The 22,339-nt window shown below is 41.3% G+C and overlaps 1 protein-coding gene across 18 annotated transcripts in view; it reads right to left on the bottom strand.

Annotated features, from left to right (window-relative positions):
• Positions 1-2,718: 2,718 nt before the first annotated feature.
• The window catches only part of mef2cb (myocyte enhancer factor 2cb), an 88,703-nt gene continuing 69,082 nt past the window's right edge, over positions 2,719-22,339 (bottom strand). For 4 of the 18 annotated variants that reach the window (XM_015360718.2, XM_015360712.2, XM_015360732.2 and 1 more), the window contains 9 exons: positions 19,751-19,894; positions 16,259-16,445; positions 15,034-15,081; positions 7,181-7,353; positions 6,498-6,521; positions 5,708-5,837; positions 5,327-5,431; positions 4,624-4,759; positions 2,719-3,151 (listed from right to left, as the gene is read on the bottom strand). In XM_015360718.2, coding sequence (XP_015216204.1) covers positions 2,827-3,151; positions 4,624-4,759; positions 5,327-5,431; positions 5,708-5,837; positions 6,498-6,521; positions 7,181-7,353; positions 15,034-15,081; positions 16,259-16,445; positions 19,751-19,894 — 1,272 coding nt within the window. In that variant the 3' untranslated portion in view covers positions 2,719-2,826. Of the gene's footprint in view, positions 3,152-4,623; positions 4,760-5,326; positions 5,432-5,707; positions 5,838-6,497; positions 6,522-7,180; positions 7,354-15,033; positions 15,082-16,258; positions 16,446-19,536; positions 19,675-19,750; positions 19,895-22,339 lie in introns of all 18 variants that reach the window. The other 14 variants (XM_015360755.2, XM_015360788.2, XM_015360780.2 and 11 more) reach the window with 14 other exon arrangements.

Below are 22,339 nucleotides of genomic sequence, written 5' to 3' on the forward strand. Positions count from 1 at the left end.
GCTTAGGCAAATCAGACTTTAGCTTGTGTGATCTAGTGGCTTTTCTTCTGAAATTAACTCACTGCTATGTGAAACACATTTAGAAAAGACAATTTACAAATTCTGTGAATATGCCGATCACAGCTTTAGGATTATGTATTGACTCAAATTAGCTAGTTTTAGTACTTGTATTTAAAATTATTCACATTTTCCAAATGAAGGTACTTTGTTTTAAGGATGGCATATATTGTACATGTGAATTATTGAAAATGTGCCTAGTGAATTATTACCACAGAATGAGGAAGCAAAGAAGAGCTGAGCACTTCTTTTCTTTAAAAATATGTAACAGAATAATAGATGTCTTGTACAGAAGTCATTTGAATTGTCTTATGTTTTTTTGTGAATTATGTATGGGAATGTGTTATATACATTAGGATTTTAAACTCATAGAAATCCTTGTAAAATGGTTATGTTAGCATTGTTGATATGTGATCATCAATAAGCATGAATTTAGAAAGTGATATAGAGCAATAGAAAAGCAATCTTAAAATGCCACTAGCTTTGGTTTTTCTTAAAAGACTGTTGCCTAAAAACTCTGTCTGCCAACAAGGTTGTGTAGTTTCATTGAATTAAAAAAAGAAACTCTTGGGGCTCTGCCCCTTAAAAACCTGACCACAAGTACATGGCAATAATATCGTAACCTCGTATCAACTCTGCACAAAGCAATTCCATAACACTTGGGTAACAGCAGATTCAGAGAAAGGAGGCAGAGACAGAGTGAGATTACTAGCTTTATATAAAAAGTGACTTCTTAAAATCAAAACTTGTGCTTCTCCTTAACCAGCTTATGGATTTGCTAAATTTGTATGTTGCCACTACTTCAAGTCACATTGAACTGGGGAAACAGAACAGCCAGCTGACAGGCAACCATGAGGGTCATGCAGTGACTAAGCACTCTCATGCTCTCAGCTTCACCACATCCTGAATAACTGAACATCATTTATTAGGTAAAATATGAGTCTTTCAATTATTTCCTGAGTTCAAAATCTGTTGATTTTGTATGGATTTCAAAAATTCCAATGCCATTTAAAGTCAAAGCTGTGGTTTTTAATAAATGGAACACACATTTGTTACAGGTAAAAAGACAGAAATCTGAGGGTTTGGACTCTAAATATACAATAACTTTCCATAATATTTAAAAAGGGACAAACCCTCATTTTCAATGTTGCTTTTCACCTTGGGTGCTTGTTAGAAAACACAGCGCTTGGGTTTCATTCCTTTAAGGATGGGTTGCAAAGAAAGGTTTTGTAACACAGCACATCCAACAAAAGTGTGTTCTGTTATCAAGCTTCATATCCATATTTTCAGAAACAATTTCTAATCATGCACTTTTAAACCCTCTGTGGATGGTAGCCACCCTGCTTCCATGATATGTCAGCATTTGTAAAGAGGTCTTTTTTTATTAAATACAGACACGGGCACATAACTTTAGCTGGTTATCAAGGTTAAACTAGAATAAACCCCTGACTGACTCTGTTAAACAGATTAAACAGATCAGCAAAAACAATATGTGCAGATGCACATACATACCCCCACTAGCAAGATAAAAACAATGTTTGCTATATCCATAATTATTTTATATATATTAGAAAGCTATACACAAGCATGTTAATTTCACAGATTTGTTTAAAGATTCTTAATATTATTATATATAATTAGAAATACACTTTTTTTTAAACAAAAACCTCTACAAAGAGAAAACAGTTATTTGTTCAGCAAAGCACGGGATTTTCATCATCTATTTTCATGGCTTCGGGTGGGGCTTTCTTTACAAAAAGCCCGTTTATCTTAATTCCTGTAGGCCCTTTTTCCTTCTTTCTTGTTTAAAAGATCAGCAAAGCTATCAAAAACACATTCTGGCTTAGGTAAACTACAAAAAGCCACAAGTGCTTTGCATTTTTTTTTTCATTTTTTATGAAAATATAAGCAAAATGTATCATACATCTTTTTGTATACTGATTATTAAATGCAGACCCGGATTTGTTTTTGATGAACTACAACAGCTCTTTTCGCCAACGTTGTCTTTTTCCCCCTAATATATAAGTATGGTCCACTTTTTACGAAAGTCCTTTGATCCTCGTAATCACTGAGTGCCATACTTGCAATGTAAGCTGTCTTCAATGGGTTCTAGATGGTCTGAATGTGGAAGAGACCCGTCCCACCCCACCCCTCTCCCTTACTGGGTCTGCAAAGATTCCTGTACACGTTTTAAAATGTTGCATAACAGCTTTCTCTTTTCGGTAAATAAATCTGCAAAGTCTGGCAAATTCACCAACCCGCCACCCCCGACCCCCGACCCCCAACCCTCTATATACATAAATACGTTGAACCTGCAACATGACATTATCTATTGTAACATACATTTTGCTAGGGAGCACTGCGATGAAGAGAAGTGAGCCAGAAAACCTCATCTGTACACGTTGGTTTAGTTGTACAACTCAAGTGCTAGGCCGTTATCTCAGCCATTTAACTTTTTCTTTTTCATTTTAGTTATCCTTGTTATCACTGAGGCAAGTTAAAAGTACTTTTACAAAACAGAGTACCTGACTTTTTTTTTTGTTGCTTTGTTTTTTTTTTATTTACTTTTTTTTTTCCACACACGGCACAAGTAATGCATAGTCCCGCCCCCCCCTCCCACCCCCAAACCCCACCCCAACTGCCCCCCCTTCCACCCCTAGCTCCCCCTTCCCTCTCCTGCCCCCCCAACCACTTGAGTACGTATAGCACACACACTCTGCAAGAAAAATAAAATAACCCTTTTTTTTTCTTAAAAAAAACCCGCCGCGATCATGTGGCCCAGCCTTCTGAGAGCCGCACTCTTTTGACCGAGGGGCTTTCTCTTTCGTCCGGGGAGGGCCTGACGAGTCCCAGGGGCGAGTGGAAATCGTTCCTGTGCTCCTCCCGGTCGCTGCCCTCGTAAGAGCTGCTGCAGCTGCTCAGACTGTCAACGGGAGACCTCCCCGAGTCTTGGCGGGAGTGTTGCTGGGGGTACCCCGATGGCGTGGCGGTGCGGTCTCTAGGAGGAGAAACAGGTTCTGACTTGATGTGGAGGCTTTGAGCAGAAGGCAGGGAGAGATTTGTACTCTGAGATAAGTGAGTGCTAGTGCAATTTCTGTAGGAGGAAAGGAAACCCAGTTACAGAATGAGGAGCCCGAACAGCCCACTTTACTCCCCACACACATACACACACATGCATGGCGCCCCCTTGTGGACAGCCGGTTCACTTACAGCACTCCCCCCCCCCATTGACGAACCACAGTTCAAATGAGCCCATTGAAAACACTACTACAGCTGCAGGGCATTGCACATACAGTCACGTGCAGCACTGTGCATGTCAAGCAAGTGTTGAGAAATACATCTACCCCCCTGACAGGGTCCTTAAGACCGCCTGCGTAAGCCTTGTCTCCTGACGGGGAAGACCCACGCTCTTTCTGTTGGCTGCTCATGACTTTCGGATGTGACCAAAAATGACTGTTCTCTGGACACAGTAAAAAAGCGTCTCCAGTTGTTCTCCATTGAACAACTGTGATTATTTACTGACAGACACGCTATAAAATCAGTGCCTGGACCATTCGATATGGTTTTACGACACGTTTTACACCATTTAGAAATGAAGAAAGAATCTTTCTGATGCTAAAATAAAACAGAATTGAAAATGATTTGCAATAGAAGATCCGTCATGGAAAATTGTCAAATGTGGTAGGAGTTTGTTTGATGTAATCTATACATTCTTCAAGCCTTTCCAAGACAAAGATTTACCAGTGGTTTGAAAAAGAAACCTCTTGCTGGCATGCACCACTTGCACATGGTCTCAAAGGAATTATATTTCTGACAAATCTGCTGTAATTTCTAAAAGGAAGCTATATGGAGACTTATATACATTATGGTAGGCTAATAAGAAACAGATGATAGTGTGTATTGCACCCAGACACAAGACTGAAGTAATTTACCATTTTCTGTGTGTCCTTCATTCGGTTAACCAGCCTGCCATTCTCTGTTTTTGTTTGTCATTAAGAACAAAAAAGCTTTTGTGAAGGCAGGCCTAGATGCATCAGCTAAACTCATTAAGGGTAAACGTCTGAGTTTACCCATAATCCTCTCTGACCACTGAACATACAGTACACGATCACTGCAGAACCTGACAGACCTTGAATTTAAAAGGGAAGCAACACCCAGAAGAAACCAGACGAAAGTAACCACAACAACGTGAGACTCAACAACAAGGGGGGCGATGAGGGAGTGGATAAGCTGCTCTTCAGAAGCGATGTTAACGAACCCCCTTTGTAAGTGTCGGCACAGTAATGAGACACATCTGAAAATCAGTAACTAGATTCAAAGTCTGAAAACATATTTCTGGGTGATAAGCTAACAGAAATCTGGAAATCTTTGTGATAACAGCAAATGCCCATTTTCCAACTTGTCTGTTATAATGTGTATTGTTGCATATTTGGAGAACTCAAAGAAAATCTCAGTCTTTGTTTTTAAAAATGCCCTATTGTCTCCGGCACTTTTGGCATGGTGCAGGTCTACCCTGAGCTCTCCTGCCCTATAATCAGTGAGGCGAGCAGTGTTCCCGATACTCACCCTAACTGGCTGAGGGCTGAGTGCTGCATATTCTGCAGGTGCTGCTGCTGCCAGCCTGTCACTGAGCCCAAATGAAGGGCGCTGGCACTGTTGAAACCAGACAGCGATGATAGGTCTGCACTGCTCAGGGAATATTCTGCAAGAGCATGGGGAGAGAGGCCATGTTAATCATTCCTTATGTCACTTTTCTCAGGAAAACCTTCACACCCTGCATCAGGAAGTCAAACATCTATACTGACATTGAAGTCTGAAAACTGTTCTTGTGGAAACACAAGCTATACAGGACAGGAACAAGACTGTGCTGACAAATGCAAATTGCACCATCTGCTGGTATAAACGTATCACTGCACTCAGCTCAATTGCTCTAACGGGTCCAACAAGGCGATCAATTATTAGTTTGAGCAGTTCCCAATTCCCCATTCTTCTTAAATGTTAGAGCAGAAAAGAAACGCATAACTAAAGAAATATATAAGAAATTAGTTAAGGCGAAGAAGATAACATCACGCAACATTATTCAAGACTGACAAATCTACAACTGAGACACTCCAATTAAACAATTTACTTTTATTTCCACAAGACACTAAAATCTACAACTGTCTTGTGCATATTTGCCACACACAAATAGAAAGTATTGTGTAAACGTAATTGAAATGGACAACAACGTTATTGTGTGAATTGGTGCCGTGCTGCTTCCTGCTTTGACCTTGCGGCCTCCTGAACGCCATGGAAGAGGATCCAGGCTGTGGTGGGTTTGCAATCAGGGCTTTCAAAGCTCTGGCCTCTGCTTGGAAAGGGCAGAACAGTGCTCCTGAGGAAAGGGAGGTAACATGAGGCTCAGGTACACAGGCACACTGTCCCATGTAACAATGCCGTTGAAGGAAATCGGTATCTTATTTTCTTCTTTTTTTACGGGCTGATCTACAAGCTGTGTGCCACCCACTTTCCGGAGATGGTGTTTTTTTTCTTTTGTTTTTGGTCTTTGCAATGTTCACTGTGAAAGATCTACAGGCCAGCTCGTGGCAGGAAAGGGCGGAGCTGGGTTCAGTGTGTGATGGTCTTTCCAACAGCGACAGGTATTCCTTACCAGTACCATATGTGGTAGAAATGGCTGATGGGTACCCTCCCATTCCTTGTCCTGGCAGAGTCGGTGTTGCTACAGAAACCACTGGAGTAGCCAACGACTGTGCAGACTGCGAGTTATTTATTCTCTGGTTCTGAAATGAAAGAAAGGGACATGATCGTAAATTAAGCTGAGGGCAAAACACATTTTGTTTTTAGGCACTAAAAGAATCAACAGGATGCAAATTTTTAAGATTAATCATTTAACATGTGGCTCCTCTGAACTCTGGCAACCCTATCATTTACAACCCTACAGAAGACTAGCTGTTGCCATAGAAACCCATTACATCATGGTCTCCTTGGCAACAGCACCAGTAACAAGTAAAAGGGCTGCTTTATTGTGGTAGGAAGCATACAGAATGGAAATATGATGAAATATGCATGTCTAGCTTGTGTTTTATACTGTTTTGTTTATTCACACTCAAAACTTTTTTAAGTACACTACAGCAAGCAGGCAGGGAGAAAAAATAAACATATAGTCTTGATATTTTGATCACTACAGCGATAATTGCAATCCAGTGTAGTTATTTTAAAAAACCGCTAGGTGGTGCTCAAACCACTGTCATTAGTCTTTTGTCCTTAAAACTATAAAATAGACGCAATAGATCATGAGACTCATATTTAGCCTTGTTTTAAGAGTACAGCCAGAATTGATTGAATTTCCCAGTTGTTAGCTCTTTATGCCTTAATGAAGGATGAGGATGGTATATATATATGTGTGCTGATTTTTTTTAAGAAACAGTAATCCCACTTACCAGTAGGAGATCAACATCCTCAGACTGTTGGCATTGAGATGAGGCAATAAGTAAGAATTAGTCGCAGTGTATATGCTGAAGGGGAAGGCTCTTAATTCTAATTTTTGAATGGTGAATATTGCAAACACCTCAGAAATGCCTGTCCCCACAAGCCACAATCCAACATGTTTTCTAAGTCTGTCTTTACGCTACCTAGAAGTAACCTCAAACCTAGGAGAGGAGTTAATCTGGTCTAAAAAGGTTTTAGGTAAGTCTACTCCAACGGTCTAAATCTACTGACATTTTACAGACCAAGCAAACCTGCTGGACTGCTCAATGTCCAAAACTGGGGACTCTTGACAGTTGTTTAAGTGAACAGCAGCCTGGTTATGCATGCCACAAATACCAAAATATTTTTTTTCTAAAATACTCCTACTCCTACTCCAGGCACAATTTAAAAGCAGTTTTTTTTCTGTTTCGCTAACAGGGAGGCATTTGGGTCTCTCGCGTTCCTAACACCTTCGCAAAGGCATTACAAGGCCGTCACGCCTGGGGACGCCTGTTCACTCAGCTAATGGCCACAGGCTTGGAGAACAACAGCGGCTTCGTATTTTAGGAACTGCCATGGTCAGGTTGTTGAGGTGGAGGCAGGGGAGGACACGGAGGAGCGGGGTGCGAACTGTCCAGCGGAAGGCGGCTCTTACAATCGAGGGCATGGTGTTCTTGGAGCCCGGCGGGATGAGCACGCGGAGGTCGGGCTTGCGGTTGTTCATTCCCAGGTTCATGGGCGGTGGAGACTTCGCCTGCATATTCTTGTTCATGTTCCCAGGTGAGACCAGCAAACCTGGCGAGTTGCGGTGGTTGCCGTAACCGTTTCCTGTTGGGGCGACACGAGAAAAAGCCCAGAATCATCGGGCTGCACTAGCAAGGGCACGGCCTACTGCTGCGGCTCATCCTCAAGAACCCCAGCGCGCCTGGAGTGCAGTGACACGCGGCAGCACCAGCGCACACCAGCCACGAGGTCTTTACCAAACCAGCAGCCCAGACATTGGTTTCATTCCCAGGTGTCCAGAAAGTGACAGCACTTCCTACAGGGGTCCCAGTTCAGCTGGCCACTGGCTTCTGGTTATTCTGGTCCAGAGCGAAGGCCACCCCTTACTGGACCACCAACACAACTTAAAGCAGCAACTGAGACTTTCCCTGGAGGTCTCCCGTCCTGTGCTGACCAGGCCTCAGTGTAGCTTAACGTCTGAGATTGGACAAAAGCAGGCCGCTAGGTGGTGATGCTGCTGACAAGGAGCTAATGATCCTGTCAGGGTTAGAGTACGACACGCCCTGCCCCCTCACCAGTTTTTACCTGGACGGAAGTGACTTGAATTACTGCACTCCGAAACAACTTATTCTGGAAATGATCTAAGATTGTAACCGCTTGGATTATGACTTTTACCTCTGCCACACCACACAGAAGAGCAACATTCCTTGCAAAACGCTCTGACAGTTACAGAAAGTGTTACAGGAGCTGAGCAGTTCATGATGGAGCAAACTGTCTCGCAGAACAAATAAATTAAAGAAAAGTATTTAATTAGAATCTTTATTCCTGCTTAGGCAGCACAACAGCCCAAACAGTCTGATTTTTCATTCATTCATGTACTTATTGTTTATTTTTACTTCATCCTCTTAGACAAAAAAAATACCTCAACTTCACAAAGCAGGTGAAGAAGTCGCACATCGGTAATTGAAGAAGACCTACAAAGCTCTGTGGTTTGGCAGGGCTGGATTACAGAATCCACATCAATAGAAGAATCAAGCAAATGAGAAAAAAGGCATCTGCCCAATTTTGACAGCTTTTTCTGCAAAAAGGGAAGTACAGCTCACACTGTAAATGTGCTGTGGTACTGATATGGTATGTGTCTTCCAATGTGTGAAAATGAAGCTTATATTGCAGTCTATAAACTATCTTTAGAACATTTAAATTATCACTGAAGCCCCAGTAAAGAGTCTCATTTGTCCCTAGTGTGGTTTGTGAACAGGTGTTTGGCGATAAGAAAGATACACAGGTTCTAAGATTTTTCTAATACCAGGTCAAATTTGACATGTGCCAAAAACTGTGCTGCTAGACGCCATTTGAAATAACAAAACACATGCATAACCTCCACTCTGTCAGTTGCTCTTTTCTATATATCTCACTCTGTGAACACTCTGTGAACTCTGCGAATAATGAATACATGTTCCGTACTTTCAGAGCACGCCAGGGATCAACACGAGCAGTTTCAGAGTGGATCTCCCTGATGCATTGCTGCGTCAAAGTGAGACTGACTTTGGAAATGAGTCATAAATGCTTGCTTACCCCTGCATGATTCACTGTATGAACGCCAGACATGACAGGTGCTCATTTTTATCTGGCTGGGGTATGCACATAATCAACTCAGATATACATTCTCCTTACTATGTCGTTTCCCTGGCATTGCAACACCTGTTTTAGATATGTCAAATTAAGGGAATTCAAACCGATCTAGTTGAAGTCATTACTTGGAAAAGAATGATAAGTACACGTCTATGGTTTACTGAAACAAAGAGCTTGCATTAAATCCAACAGAAATCAGAAAACCATTTTTCCTCTGAAACCAAGTTTATTTTAGCTACAGCCAGAGGTGCAGAAATCCTACTATCATTCATGATGTATATATACTGTGTTTTCTCTTAGCCAACATTCAGATTTTTGAGGGACTAAATGCAAACACGCTATACTGCACTTCCCACTTAAAAGGGAGGGAAGAATTATATGTTAGACATAAATGAAGTTCCTAATCATATACTCTGAACAGATGAAATGCAGCTGCCGTCCACAGTAATTCTTCATTATTTAATGTCAAGGCATGGTTTTGTTTTTAAATGAAAGTCTTGAAGGCACAATTTGTACAATCAAAGAATATGTGGGGTTTCTAGCAGTAAATTAAATGAAGCACCATAATTGTCAAAACATATATTGTATATATATGCGTATGGTTGGTGTGCTAAAGGGATTCATATTGCCAGCACTTCAGTGCTTTGGTATTTGCTTTTGCAATGGCTCCAGCCCGTCAGACAGAGTGCAGATCTGCAAATCTGCAAAGTATATTTTGCAAAAGGGAAAACTGTTTCTGTTGAAATGATTTAAAACTTACTCAGTGAATGCTGAAATTCATGACTCGCCATCTTTAACCAAAGAAATGCAGAACCAGACCTTTACAATGGTCAGGCATTTATAGCATGTGAAGTCACTTAATAGTACTATTTTCTAACAAACTAACATAGAAGCTTGTAATCATTTATTAACCTGATATTCTAATCTTGTAGGTACAGGTTCAGGAATTGTGAGATGACCGATACCTGCTTAATTCAGAAATAGCCCTGAGAAACAACCTCGAAGATAAGCTATGTGCATCTTTAAAGATTGAGACATTTTTGTTGTCCTAATGATGAAGGACCCTTAACTTTTACTGTATTACTTTACAGCATATGACACTGGTTTTCACCTAAAAAACATTTCTATGAACACTACACTGGCACTCTACACTGGTCCTCTATGTCTTGGTAAGCTTGGCATTTTCATGTATGTCTGACTAGTTTTCAGAAAGCTTATAAAACCCAACTATACTCTACGAACTCTGCTGTGGCCATATGCCACTCAGATCGCTCACTCTCTCACCTGCTGGAATAAAAAAGGCCGTATCCATGGAAACCAAGTGTTGCCCACTGCATTACTTTAATATTGACTCTTAGATCACAAATATCATTCGGATGCACTTTAAAAATCTGAACTAATGTCCGTGAAACCTACATCAAACGCTCCCTTGCCGTGTGGGAACTCAATTACAAGACCCGAAAAGCAAATGACTGGGGCAATTAAGTAACACTCTGGATTTTTAAAATTGCACTTTAAAAACACAAACCAGGAGGAATTCTGCAGCTAGTGGAGTGATACTAAGCCTTTAAAAACTGTACCTGTAAAGTTTCAAGCAGGAGCTGCGCCGCTACATTAACACATCAGCAAGTCAAGAAGACGACGTTTTCTAAAATATGACAAGTGGAATGGGAAATGAGATAAAGGTCCCGTCACCATGTGAAGCATCAGGCTGTGGCTGTCCTAGACATACACTGCTATTTCATGGGCCACTGTCTAGTTATCATCTCCTTCAGCTTGACCGAAGGAAGATGTGCTCTTGAAGATACGGTCACTTTGCTCCAGACAATTTATCTTTATTTATTCGGACAATGGAGTGTCATCACGATCACCATTGGTGGGACTGCTGTGTGTGGGCACCGTACTGCACAGCCTTATGACACACTGTATCATACAGACACACAGTGATCAAAACTGAAAACAACTGGCTCACTTACTTTTTACTTTTAAGCAATGTCAAAGATTACTGCTGATATTGTACGGCAAAACCCTGTATAATCCACTTGCAGTGTGCACGTCCAATATTTCTAGAACAAACGTACGTCTTTGTCTTCAATGCATTCTTTTTTTTTGCACACAGGCCAGGTGTGGTTTTGACTGTACATTTTCCTTCTGCTGTACAATCTAATTTCCGATATTTTTCTTTGTGGTCTAACAGACCTTTTCTATCCCGTTCTCCATTCACACTTACTTCTGTTAAACTTGCCAGTTCTCAAGTTCTCCAGTCTGCAAACTGAATTTGTGCAGTTTTTACAGAAATAGCTGTAACTGCAAAATGCTGACTGCTGCTATTGACAGCAATGTTGATTCTCTTCACAAGTGCCTGATCTAGAGTGCTCAAAATCACCACCTCCACATAAATAAAATAGTATTTGTACTTTTAAATATTTAGTAATTTATATATTGCAAAAGTTTTATGATCTTTTGTATCTATTTTATGTAAGAAAATACACAAATGAAATCCGAATTTTGCATTTTTATAATGGATCAATTTTCCTTTCCAAAAAAACAGCATAAACATTTAAAAATATCTGCATATACTGAGATTAAAAAACTATAAAAACACGGCAATTTAACTATTATTTTAAAGCTGCTGCCTTAACTTTGTGATAAAATATATTTGTTGTTTTTTTCAGAGTACCAACTTTAATCTAGATGTGGATTGATAAAACATAATGAATTATGGGTATGAATATTAATGATCTCTTTGTCCAATCAATCAAGAAAGTCAAAGCCGTAAGTTTGTTACTAGTTTGACTGGATCCATATTGACGCCCATAATTCACTGTAACTGCTTTCTTTGACACTCTAACCCTCACTCACTCCTGAAAGGATCTTCATGCTACAGAATTAATATAATTATTTCTTAAGGCATTCATTTATTTTAGAAAACACAGACCAGCTTATAAAATAACATTGAGAGCCTATGTCTAAATGTAGAGAATAACCCCATTCTGCTGTCCAGCTGTGGGATGTCCTTCAGCCCATAACACAGAAACATTGGGTTGTTCCTTGTAATAGCACACAGCTCTGATCACCCTGTCTAAATACTACCTGTGCTGCAACGTGACAGTTAACTCCCTAAATTTACTGAAATGATAGACGCACAATAAATAGATTTTAGAAGGTTTAGCAGCTACAGACATTTACAGAAGAAGGTCATTCCTGCAGCGATGATTGCATTTTACCCACTTCTTCCTGACCTGGAAGATGTGAAAAGAGTGCATTACATAGCGTTAGCAGGCCTCTGCTCAGAACTCGTGTCAGAGGAGATGAACAGCAGTTTCATCCCTCTCTAAAAGCTACACCACCGTGCTGACCCGCGAAAAAACGCGAGAAGCTTCATTTCAACAGCAGTCCGTCAGACTACACTGACAACAGGCTGAGATTTTTGGAATGGTCAAAATAATTGTCACCCCTTTCTCACAGCTGCTTTTAGCCTGTACCAGCTGATCTGTAAAAGCTGCTTGTATAAGGACTCCTAGCTCACCCCGGCCTGGGCTTTGCTGCTAAAACAAACAAGGGGACAACAGGTGGGGTGAGTTCCTGTAGCGTCTCTGTTCGACCGGCTCACAAATCACTTGGACTCACAGACACACTCCTGTCACAGAGTCATTTCAGCTTTCCTCTCGGCAAAGGATCTGTGATGATTAGAACAGGCCACCTTCATCATAAAGACCTCTGGGAAATAATTGTCGCGGACGGAATTAGCACCCTACCTTCAGAAGGTATGGGAAATGCGCGCTTTGCACTGCTAGCTGACAGAGGCAGCTGCAGCTCCAGTATGTGACATTTTAGTAAGAGCTGCATGGTTAAGAGCAGTATCTCCTTACCATTTCTATTTAGAGCTGTGCATGAGTACCAGCAGCTGCATTATAAACGTCATGTCTGTAAAACAAATTCCTTGTTCTATGATCCCTATTTAATTTGAATAAAAAATAATTGAAAAAAATGTTGATATATGATATAAAAAAAACTTTTGAGAAAAAGACCTGCCTTGTATGGCTCCTGGAGACCAAATACATTTATTTATTCAACTTCTATACTTTTGTATGGACCTGAGATGCACTCATTCATTTTCACTCAGTGATTCACATGTCTCTTTCACACTCTTGATTATTCAGAAGTCGAAGGATTGTAGCTTGGGGATTAAAAGAAGAGCAAAAAAGAAATTTCAGAAAAGGGTCATATGGACACTCAAAGCACAGAAAACGTACTGTAATTTGTTCATTCTATGTTTGCTACCTAATGCACAAAAGAAGTCCTCACAACAGTGCTGCTGGGCTTCTGGATGTCACATAATGAATTCGTACCTGTAGGTAAAAGTACAGTAATACCACTGTTCCTGAGCTAGAAGCTAACCATAATGTACCTTGAAAATCAACATTGAGAATGTCAATCCTTCTTGTTGTTTAGAAAAAAAGGCATAAATATGACAAGCTTGCTAAAATTTATTTCAGTCTTGGGCTACTGTACATAGCTGCACATTCACGGTCAAAATGTGGGTGGCTTCAGAAACTATTACTCAAAGTTAATAAACTCACAAAACATGTTGACTGGCTCCATGTTATAAAATATGACTTGGTCCAACATGTCTGTTCCACTTTGCTGACTTTCTCATGAGCCTCATGCTGAATAGGGTTCAGCGTTCTCCCAGTATTAAACTTGACAAAGTTTCGCATCCACATCAAATATAAACTTGAAAGGAGTGTGACTGCACTCTGAATGCTTGACACTGGAATCAATGTGCATGGAGTCTAAGTTATCATGAGTAAATCAGCACATGAAAACAGTCCAAGAAACAGAAGCATATAAACCTAGCTATTCAAGAGCCTTGTTAAATTTTCTTATCAAACATCTAGATTGTTATTCATATCACAATAATGCCTGTTATTCTGATATGAAATCAGCTGTTTCTGGACAACTGCATTACAATATATGGATAAGTACTACAGACACCTCCTTCAACCATTTTCACTTCATCTTTCCCAATATATGGGGCTACTTCACAAAGGTCACACTCAGACCTATATCAGTGGCTGGGAGAGTGTTATACATTTGAAACTAGGGAGAAACCTGTAGACCACTGTGAAATAGTATTTATTGCAAGAATGGTTTAATGATCGGTGTAGCAGTTTAATTTGCTTTGTTGGGCTGAGGCTCTGGTCTGCCTGCTACTTCCACCTCATCCTAAATTAGCCCACCTGAACTTCTTTATTGTCTTTATACTACTGCTCTGCCAGCTCCACAGGGAGGGGTCAGGGGTGAATAAGTGCCTTTTTAATTATTAACACTTTTTGCAAAATTCTGACAGAGCCAAACCACCAAAAATGACAACTCCCCTGGTCGGAGTCGGATACATAACTAAAAAACAAAAGTTAAAAAACTTCAGCAGATGCACATAAGACCCTGTTGTCTGTCTGTTAACAAATGGTGCTAAATGGGAGTTAAAAGCTCCACATGACCATATCCATACTTTTCGGGGCTGTGCTGTGAAAAGAAAAAAAAACATAGGGTCTTCTGTTCCTTCAAAAAGGAAGGACAAAGGGCACATTTAATGGATATTCCTCAGTATGTGGCTGATGGAATGCATAGCAAAAAATGCAACTTTTGTCCAGGCAGTTACACATGGCCAGACAGTAAAACGTCCTTCTGACCTTCTGCCTGTCAACTGGTGCTGGAAGCCATCTCAGCAGCTGCACATGCACACATCAGTCTGTGAAACTGCCACACCAGCGAACTGAAGTCGCCATCCAATTAACATCCAATTAACTGTTTCTGAGGCATGTATCACGGAAACTTCCAAAATGTAACAAGACTCCTTATGAAAATAGCTGTTCTTAGAAATACAGAGCTATGGACACACAAACAATGACAATGGTAAGAGGCACAAACAGTACATTCAGGAATCCATTTGCTATGAAGCTTTCAGAGTTTTTTTTTTAAATTTCACTTGGTCAATTTGCTTACGGCTTACGCACGCAGAGCTGAGTTTGCACGGAGATTACACCTTGGGCAGTAAATCATTTTGTGACTCTTACATTCTGCAAGTTTTGGGTTTCTAGGAGCATTACAGTGGGTGGACGTGTGTATGAAAATATATACATTTCTTACCAGCACTGGTGCCTGCACCAGTTGTGAGGTCTGAACCCAAAAGGCCACCTAAGATTAAATGAGAGAAAAAAAAACTGTTTAGGGAATGACTTCTAACTGCTCATTCCAGCCCCTTTTCCAGTGTGTTCACTGCATTACGGCAGGTCTAACCAAGTTATTTCAACAAGTCTTTCCCCACCTAATGACATGCCTGTGTGAGACAGAAAAAATAATCTTTTTGGTTTACCCATTTCCACTGACCGTATGTTCTAGAAATGGCTTCAGTGAGCTGATGACACCATCCAAGAAAAATGATATATTTTTAAAGTCAGAGTCTGTGTGGTTTAGGTATTGCTTTCTTTGCCAAAAATCATATTTAGTTTTGCTCCTGTAATATGAAGCAAATTGCATCAGGAAGCCAAAGATAATCACATTGCTCATGGTGTGGGCATTAGGCAACTGACCAGAAGACAAAATAGAGCTTTCAGACAATACAAACAAACCAGCATAAGGATTGAGCTGGCCACAGATATGTCACAAGAAACTCAGTATATAAAGTGAAATGTCAGGGGATAATGTGTTTTATTAAAATCTCGAAGCGATGTTAACTTCCTTTCAGTAAAATATTAGGCCGCAAAACTGGAAGTTTTAAAAAATGAAAAAAAAAAACTGAAGTATTTCAATTGAATGAGTAAAGATGTCTTGTAATAATTGTAGCCGGAACTAATTTGGAGGAAAATAGAGATGTCTGTTTCTGGGACATAGTTTTGATTATACTGATCAAATGTCTGGCTCAGCGTCGAAAGGCTAGCCCCTTAAACATAGGAGAAAATCAACCAAAGAAACTGCAGGGCAATCGGAACCAAATGGGAGGAAAAAACGTTTCGGTGCTTTGGAAAGCTTTATTTATTTGTAACCATCTGTTAGAAGTACTTCAGATATTGTCAGATGTTTGGAACCATATGCTTCGAATTTCAAAAACCTATCGTTCTTTCTCAGTCAGCTGTGTTTCGGCAGAACAACTTTGTTATCAACAAAAGCGATATCGTTCCGAGCAAAGACACGGGCTACTTCTAATTTCCTTCTGAACTGCCCCATATAAGCAGATGGGGCCCCTTTGTCACTTATCAGGTCTGACTCAATAGCGTAATACGAGAGAGCAGTGAACAGTGTCAGAAAAAGAAAAAAAAAAGAGTTCACTGGAAGGAGGATTCAGAATAAATGGAAGCGAGGCCTTGCACCGTACCTGTGTTGCCTGCACTGGGTGGCCGGTGTGTCCCTCCTGGAGACATGCTGTTTCTCTGAAGAGAGGGGTGGGCCAGAGGCAGGAGACTGTGGTTCCCCAGTGAGCTGCCTGGGTGGCTGTATATCAGGCTGTTGGGGTTGCTCACCGGGATGGAAACTGGCATCTCGTAGTTCGAGGGGGGAACGGCCTACGCAGCAGCCAGGAGGAGGAGAGAAAGAGAGAGCATGATAGCAGAGGTTACAGGACTCGGCAGGCAGGCGGAGGACACCACTCTCCCCGTGGCGGGGAAAGACTGGCGCACAGAGCCGGCTCCTGAGTGGCTCGGGCACGGGAGACAGACAGACACACTTTCGAGCGCGGCCGTGAGCGATCCCAAAGCCGCCGTCACATGGATCCCCGAGGGACTAGGGCGGGACCGGCCGCTTTCAGCCTTGGCAATGTGACAATGCAGGAGTCCTGCGCTCCCAGGTCCACGAAGGGCACAGAAAGGAAGGCGGGAGGATGTGTCCGCTGCAGAAACGGCTCTAGTTTCGCTCTAGTTATTACTTTGGCTCCGTGTAAAGGTCTTTGCTTGCAGCTGAACTCCAGCACTGTGCAAGAGGCAGGCCGACGTGGGTATAAAGCTGCCTTTGTCACAGCCCGAGCAATAGGCCCATGGGAAAGCATGACGCTGGTTTGGACACCAGTTTCTTCAGGGAAGCCTGTCCCTCCATCGACACGTTCTAGTGAGCTCCCTCTTTTAATTCAGCTCCAGCCTGCTGCCCTTTCTCCTTCTATCAGCTTCACTTTCTTTAGACCCCTTTCAGCCCAAAGTAAAAACTGTGGTTTCCTTTCTATTCCTTTATCTGCCTCAGCACACTTGTTGTAAACTCAACCAAAGATGATACATGGTAACAAGCAGAATTATTTCCTCAAAGGAGAAATTAAATTACAACCATATTTAAGACATAAACACTCATTTTTTTCGTTCCTAAGTCTCCAGAACTTGTGAAGTCACACGTATTACACCATTTCAAACATATTTATAGGCTATCCGTCAACACCAAATATTTCTAGACAGATCTGAATTTAATTCTGAAGGCTAAATCTTGCATTGGCTGCTATATTGAGTCAGATGGACCAATTAGCCTCCTCTCTTAACCTTTGATTTGCTTTTGACTCCTTCTTATCGCATTTCTGTTTAGATGAAGGTAAAGTTCCACAGGAGACAGAATTGTAGCGCTGCTCTGGAGAACACCATGCTCCACTGGCACAACTTATCATGTTTATTGGTTGCTCTTGTGCTGCTTTTAACCAGTGAACAAGCTGGACGCCGTCCCTACACAGTGTTATCCTTGGGAAGTACAAATAGCCTTTTAATTGCTGCCATGTGTCCCAGGATCAAGTAAACACCCATCTCTAAGCACATCCAGTGGAAATTTGATCTTCTTCATTTTGCACAAGGCTATGGCCAGTTCTTTCCCTTTGGCTGCGTAAATATTATTTTAAAAGGATCAGCAGTGAAGGTCTCAACACTAGCGGCTTAGCGTTCATTCTTGTTGTTTTTTTTCAATTGCAACCCACCCGGCGGGGTTTCAGTAGCTCTTTAATTACTGCCTGGCTAGGTCTTCCTTTTTTTAACATCTTCCATTTTGGCTGCCTCGTGCACTCTCCCTGCCTGCCTGCCTGCCCGCCTGTGGTTGAGTGGGAGAGAGGATCTGAGAGGAACATACCACGCCTCACATGCGTGGGCTTTCAGTAGGCTGTCATTTAGATGGTGCCATCCTTCCTGCGCGCACTGATCATCTCCAGCTTTGGAATCTGGGAGCCCTGTACTTCGTCGCCACAGTGACCATGCTCTGAACTGCCACTTGCTGTGCCCACAGTTGCCAAGGCCCCTAACACCCTTCCTCCCTGTGACACCCTCACTATCACAGCCACTGGACAGCTGTTCCCCTTGCCTGGGGACATCCAGTTCAGCCATTCACAAGTCATGAAATGAAAGTTATAAGTTCACAGAATAAAAAAAAAATGCAGAAATACGAAACCAAGAATGGTTTCTGTAGCTAAGCTGTAGCCAAGCTGGATTTCACAACTGTAATGAGAAGGGGCCACAGATTTAAATGTTTTGAAAGCACGTAAGGGTTTTTCACAATTAAGCACTACCCTTTTCTTGTTGTCCACTGGAAAATCATGCAAAAGCACAAATTTCAGAACACTTGTCACGCAAACTAAAAAAGTTCAAGCTTGGTGGCCCTTTAAATAGCCTGTTAAATTGCTTCAGAACTGGAGAACTCCACTTCAATCGCATGCAAATGTATAAATAGCATAAATCCAGACAGATGCACTTCACCTCCTTCGGCCATGTTGTGTAGTTCACATGTAGCTGAGGCCAGTAAAGTTGTGTCCAGTTGTAGGCACACATGCACAGCCTTGCACAAGATAGGTAAACGAACCTTGTTAAAGGCTGTGTTAATTGGATAAAGAAGAGTAATCACCAGGGTATGAATGGGAGCACTGCAAGTATGTTCTGAAGATATACAAAAAAACAGCACTGGCAGAATTGCAGCTGAAGCGGTAGTTATTTCTCTTAAGAGCCTGGCAAGGCATAGGAAGAACTGTTAGACAGGAATATCATGAAGGGAGATGTGTGTTAAATGAAGATAAACCTCAGAACAAGGGGACAAGCACTCTGTCGAGGGCTGGGAGAGACTCAGATGAGACTCCCTTTCTGTGCACACAGGGTTAACATTAAATCAGGAACCTCTCATGCAGAAATCTCTGCTTTAACCCTTCCAGTGTGGTGAGCTGTTTAAACTACCAATGCGGGCACGGCATCTTAAGATTTCATGGTTTAAAAGAATGTTACCGTTTGATGTAAATGCTGTTACTGCTCAAATGCATATAATTAGTGATCAATGGATCTCATACATCCAGCAATCGCTGACAGCCTTTTAAACACTAATTACACGGAGGAAAAAAAATGATATCTCAAGAAAAATAAAAACTCTTGGCTTTTCAGAGTACATGGTAATTATCTTCTAGTAAACTGTTTATAATTAAATAGAATTTCATCATTATATACCATATGTGTTCTGAATTATTATGGTGAATACACTGATAATGACCCTAGCATTATAATAATTGCAAATACTAAGATGTAAAATGATTTTCCCCTTTTTTCTGTGTTAAACGGGGCGATTAAAGGTGGTAACTGAGAAACCCACACCAGGAGGGTTAAAAAGGTTACTGCAGCAGCTAGCAGCAGACCAGCTGTTGTGTTTCTCTTTAATACTTACAGGTATTTTATGGGTCTTGATCATATTATCAAACTCTTCGTTAATTTTTTTGTATTTTTCTTCAGTGCATGGGGTGAGAGCGAGAGAAGAGTCATGATCAGGGCTTTCACAGCCCGTACTTTCCTTCTTGCTCAATGCCTGCCAGGTTCGGAGAAATACCAGGAAACAAGACAAGACAGAGAAGAGGAATGAAATGAGGCTCAGGAGTACTTACACACAATCTTTGCCTGCTGATCATAAGATCAATATCTTCATTAATCTTTCTGTACTTGTCCTCAGACTCAGGGCTGTGACCCACTGAGTCGTCTGCATCTGGGTCTGGACTGTCACAGCCATTTAGCCCCTTCTTTCTCAACGTCTGAAACAAACAATTGGTCAAGTTCAGAGGGCTGCTTACATGGGCAGAAAAAAGAGACATGCACCTACGGACAAAAGAAAGGTTACACACAATAGCAGGCCCTTCAACCCACTGAGAGCCCATTGCGGTTTCTAGCAGCTAGACCTCACCCTGCTGTTCCATGAAAGAAACTGAAGATGTCATCAAAAGGCAATCCAGTATTTGAAAATCAACAAGTGGCTCAAATGTGTTAATCTCTCTGTACTTGGCCTCAGACTCAGGAGGGTACTGCAGTCTCCTAAAATGCTGTGAGTCAGTACCGCAGGCACTGTGACACCTTGTATGCACAACTCCCAGATTTGCTTAATGCCACATCATGAAGCAAAGCTGTGGGAAAGTGCAGATGTGTCTCTGAGGAACTGGGGGCCAACGTGAACTCAAGACGTTTTAATCAAGTGCGGTGCGGCGGAACAATACTGGCCAATTTTGGAGAGCAGCAATGATGTGGCGGCTTGCTCCGCTAAAAGATCAGCGGTATGAGAATTTTCTTCAAAACAAAGGCGGAATCCAGAGACTGTGGGAACACTTCCGAGGGTCCCTGGTCACGGAATTGGTCTTTTATGGCAATGTTGACATACTGGGACAGGGAGGAAAGTTTATGAATTGGTGCTCACTGCTTTCTGACCCCCTCACTTTAGTGCACCAGGGTGGGACGGTCTTGGAAAATGTCCTGCAGGGTGCAGGAGGTGACCAGCTGATCAGGTCAGCAGTGGGGTCAGTGGTCACCTCCTGAATGACCCCCCATTTCTTGTGGGTCAGAATGTTGTGCACTTTTTTATTCATGGGGGGGAGGGGGGGTCAACTGCATTTTCCTTATTAGGTAATTTGGTTGGTTACCAGTTCAACATGTTTACATTTTTAATACTGTGAACCTTTATTCAATTACACTAGGGCTCAGTGGGATTTCTCTCTCTCTAAACTACAACTATTTTATTATTATTTAATGAGATTTGATTTAGTGGTATTTTGATACTGCAAAGTGCTAGGCTAATTGAAAGAACAGAACAGTTTTTACTGATATTGCTATAACACGGTGAAAACTGACAGACATAAAGCATTCTGAAATAAAATTTAAGAAGATATTTGTGACTGCAGCCCCCAACTCCACACTTAATTTTAGAGCCCAAAACAAACTTCATCCATTAAAAGAAATCTGTTGGAAAAAGTAAGAGTCTTTTTTGTAAGAAAACACAGAAGAAAACAAAGAGGGAAGGTAATAAATATAAAAAGTGAAATTAATTCAAAGACTAAGTAAGTAAGTGTGTACTTGCTTCTGATTTCTAATCTTTCCAATACAGTTATTCTCTTTTAGTACAGGAGTCCCTAAGCTTTCTGTAAACGGCAGTTTCTAATTTAGCCACCTGATGGCCACATTCTGGTAGAAATCAATGCTTCAGCAGAAGACCTGCTTTCCTGTCTCCCAGGGAAATTAATCTTTTTCAGTTTTTTTTCCTTCACCAAACCTATTTTTTTTTTACACGTAGAATTTGTTGTACTGGCTGTACATCCAAAATGCTGACATATTCTGCTATGAGATCACGCACGTCAGAGGAGTTCAAGCTGTATGTACGTGTTTTATTCTGTATGAAGGGATGAAAGAGACCAGATAGTTAGATGTTTCATCAAAGCCTCCTTTTTCCAGATTGACTCACTTTAATAAAAGGGGATTAGTGTAGGGGAATATTATCGGGCTGCTACTGTCTAAACAGTGATTGCTTCACATTATACTAGAGGCTTTCATGTGAGTGTTGTCTTCAGACTACAGTAATTAAATTTACTTTAGAACAGCCTGTATTTGATCTGAAATGAATGAGAGAAGCCAGACAGGTTATTCTCTCTCCTCCTTAATCTTCTAATTTGTGCAACGCAGTCCTAATAATTAGAAAATATATATATATACTTAGTCATCTGGATGAGACTGAAATGAATGCATCTTGCATCTTTGCATTTAGTATATAATATACTGTATGATTAATAATTCAGTTAATCTTTCAGTTAAGATTTTACCAATCAAAACCTATTTTCCAACTAACAGCTCTGCTTCCTATGTGTTCTCAGAGAAAAGTGAGACAAAGGTTGGTCAGTATATCAAAGTTGATGACCTTTAGTCTCTTTGATTTATTAGGTCTTTGCCAGATGACATGACATACAGTATATCACGTCCCACAGCAGTTTTATGACGGAGAACCGAGAGCTTTAAAAACCCATGCCTCTGGATCACTATGTGGGTCTAAACTTTAACGAGAAATTGGCTGGCAGGGACAGTTGGCAGATCTGAGGGCATACTTTCGAAGCTTGCCAGATAAACGGGTTCACAAATACTGCCCTGCCTCCCTCCTGACAGGATCGCATTTCACAGCTTTCTGATAGAGAACTCCGATAGCGAGACGCCTGGCTTGCCTGTCG

This window comes from Lepisosteus oculatus, chromosome 3 (genome assembly GCF_040954835.1).
Source record: "Lepisosteus oculatus isolate fLepOcu1 chromosome 3, fLepOcu1.hap2, whole genome shotgun sequence".
Taxonomy (NCBI): Eukaryota; Metazoa; Chordata; class Actinopteri; order Semionotiformes; family Lepisosteidae; genus Lepisosteus; species Lepisosteus oculatus.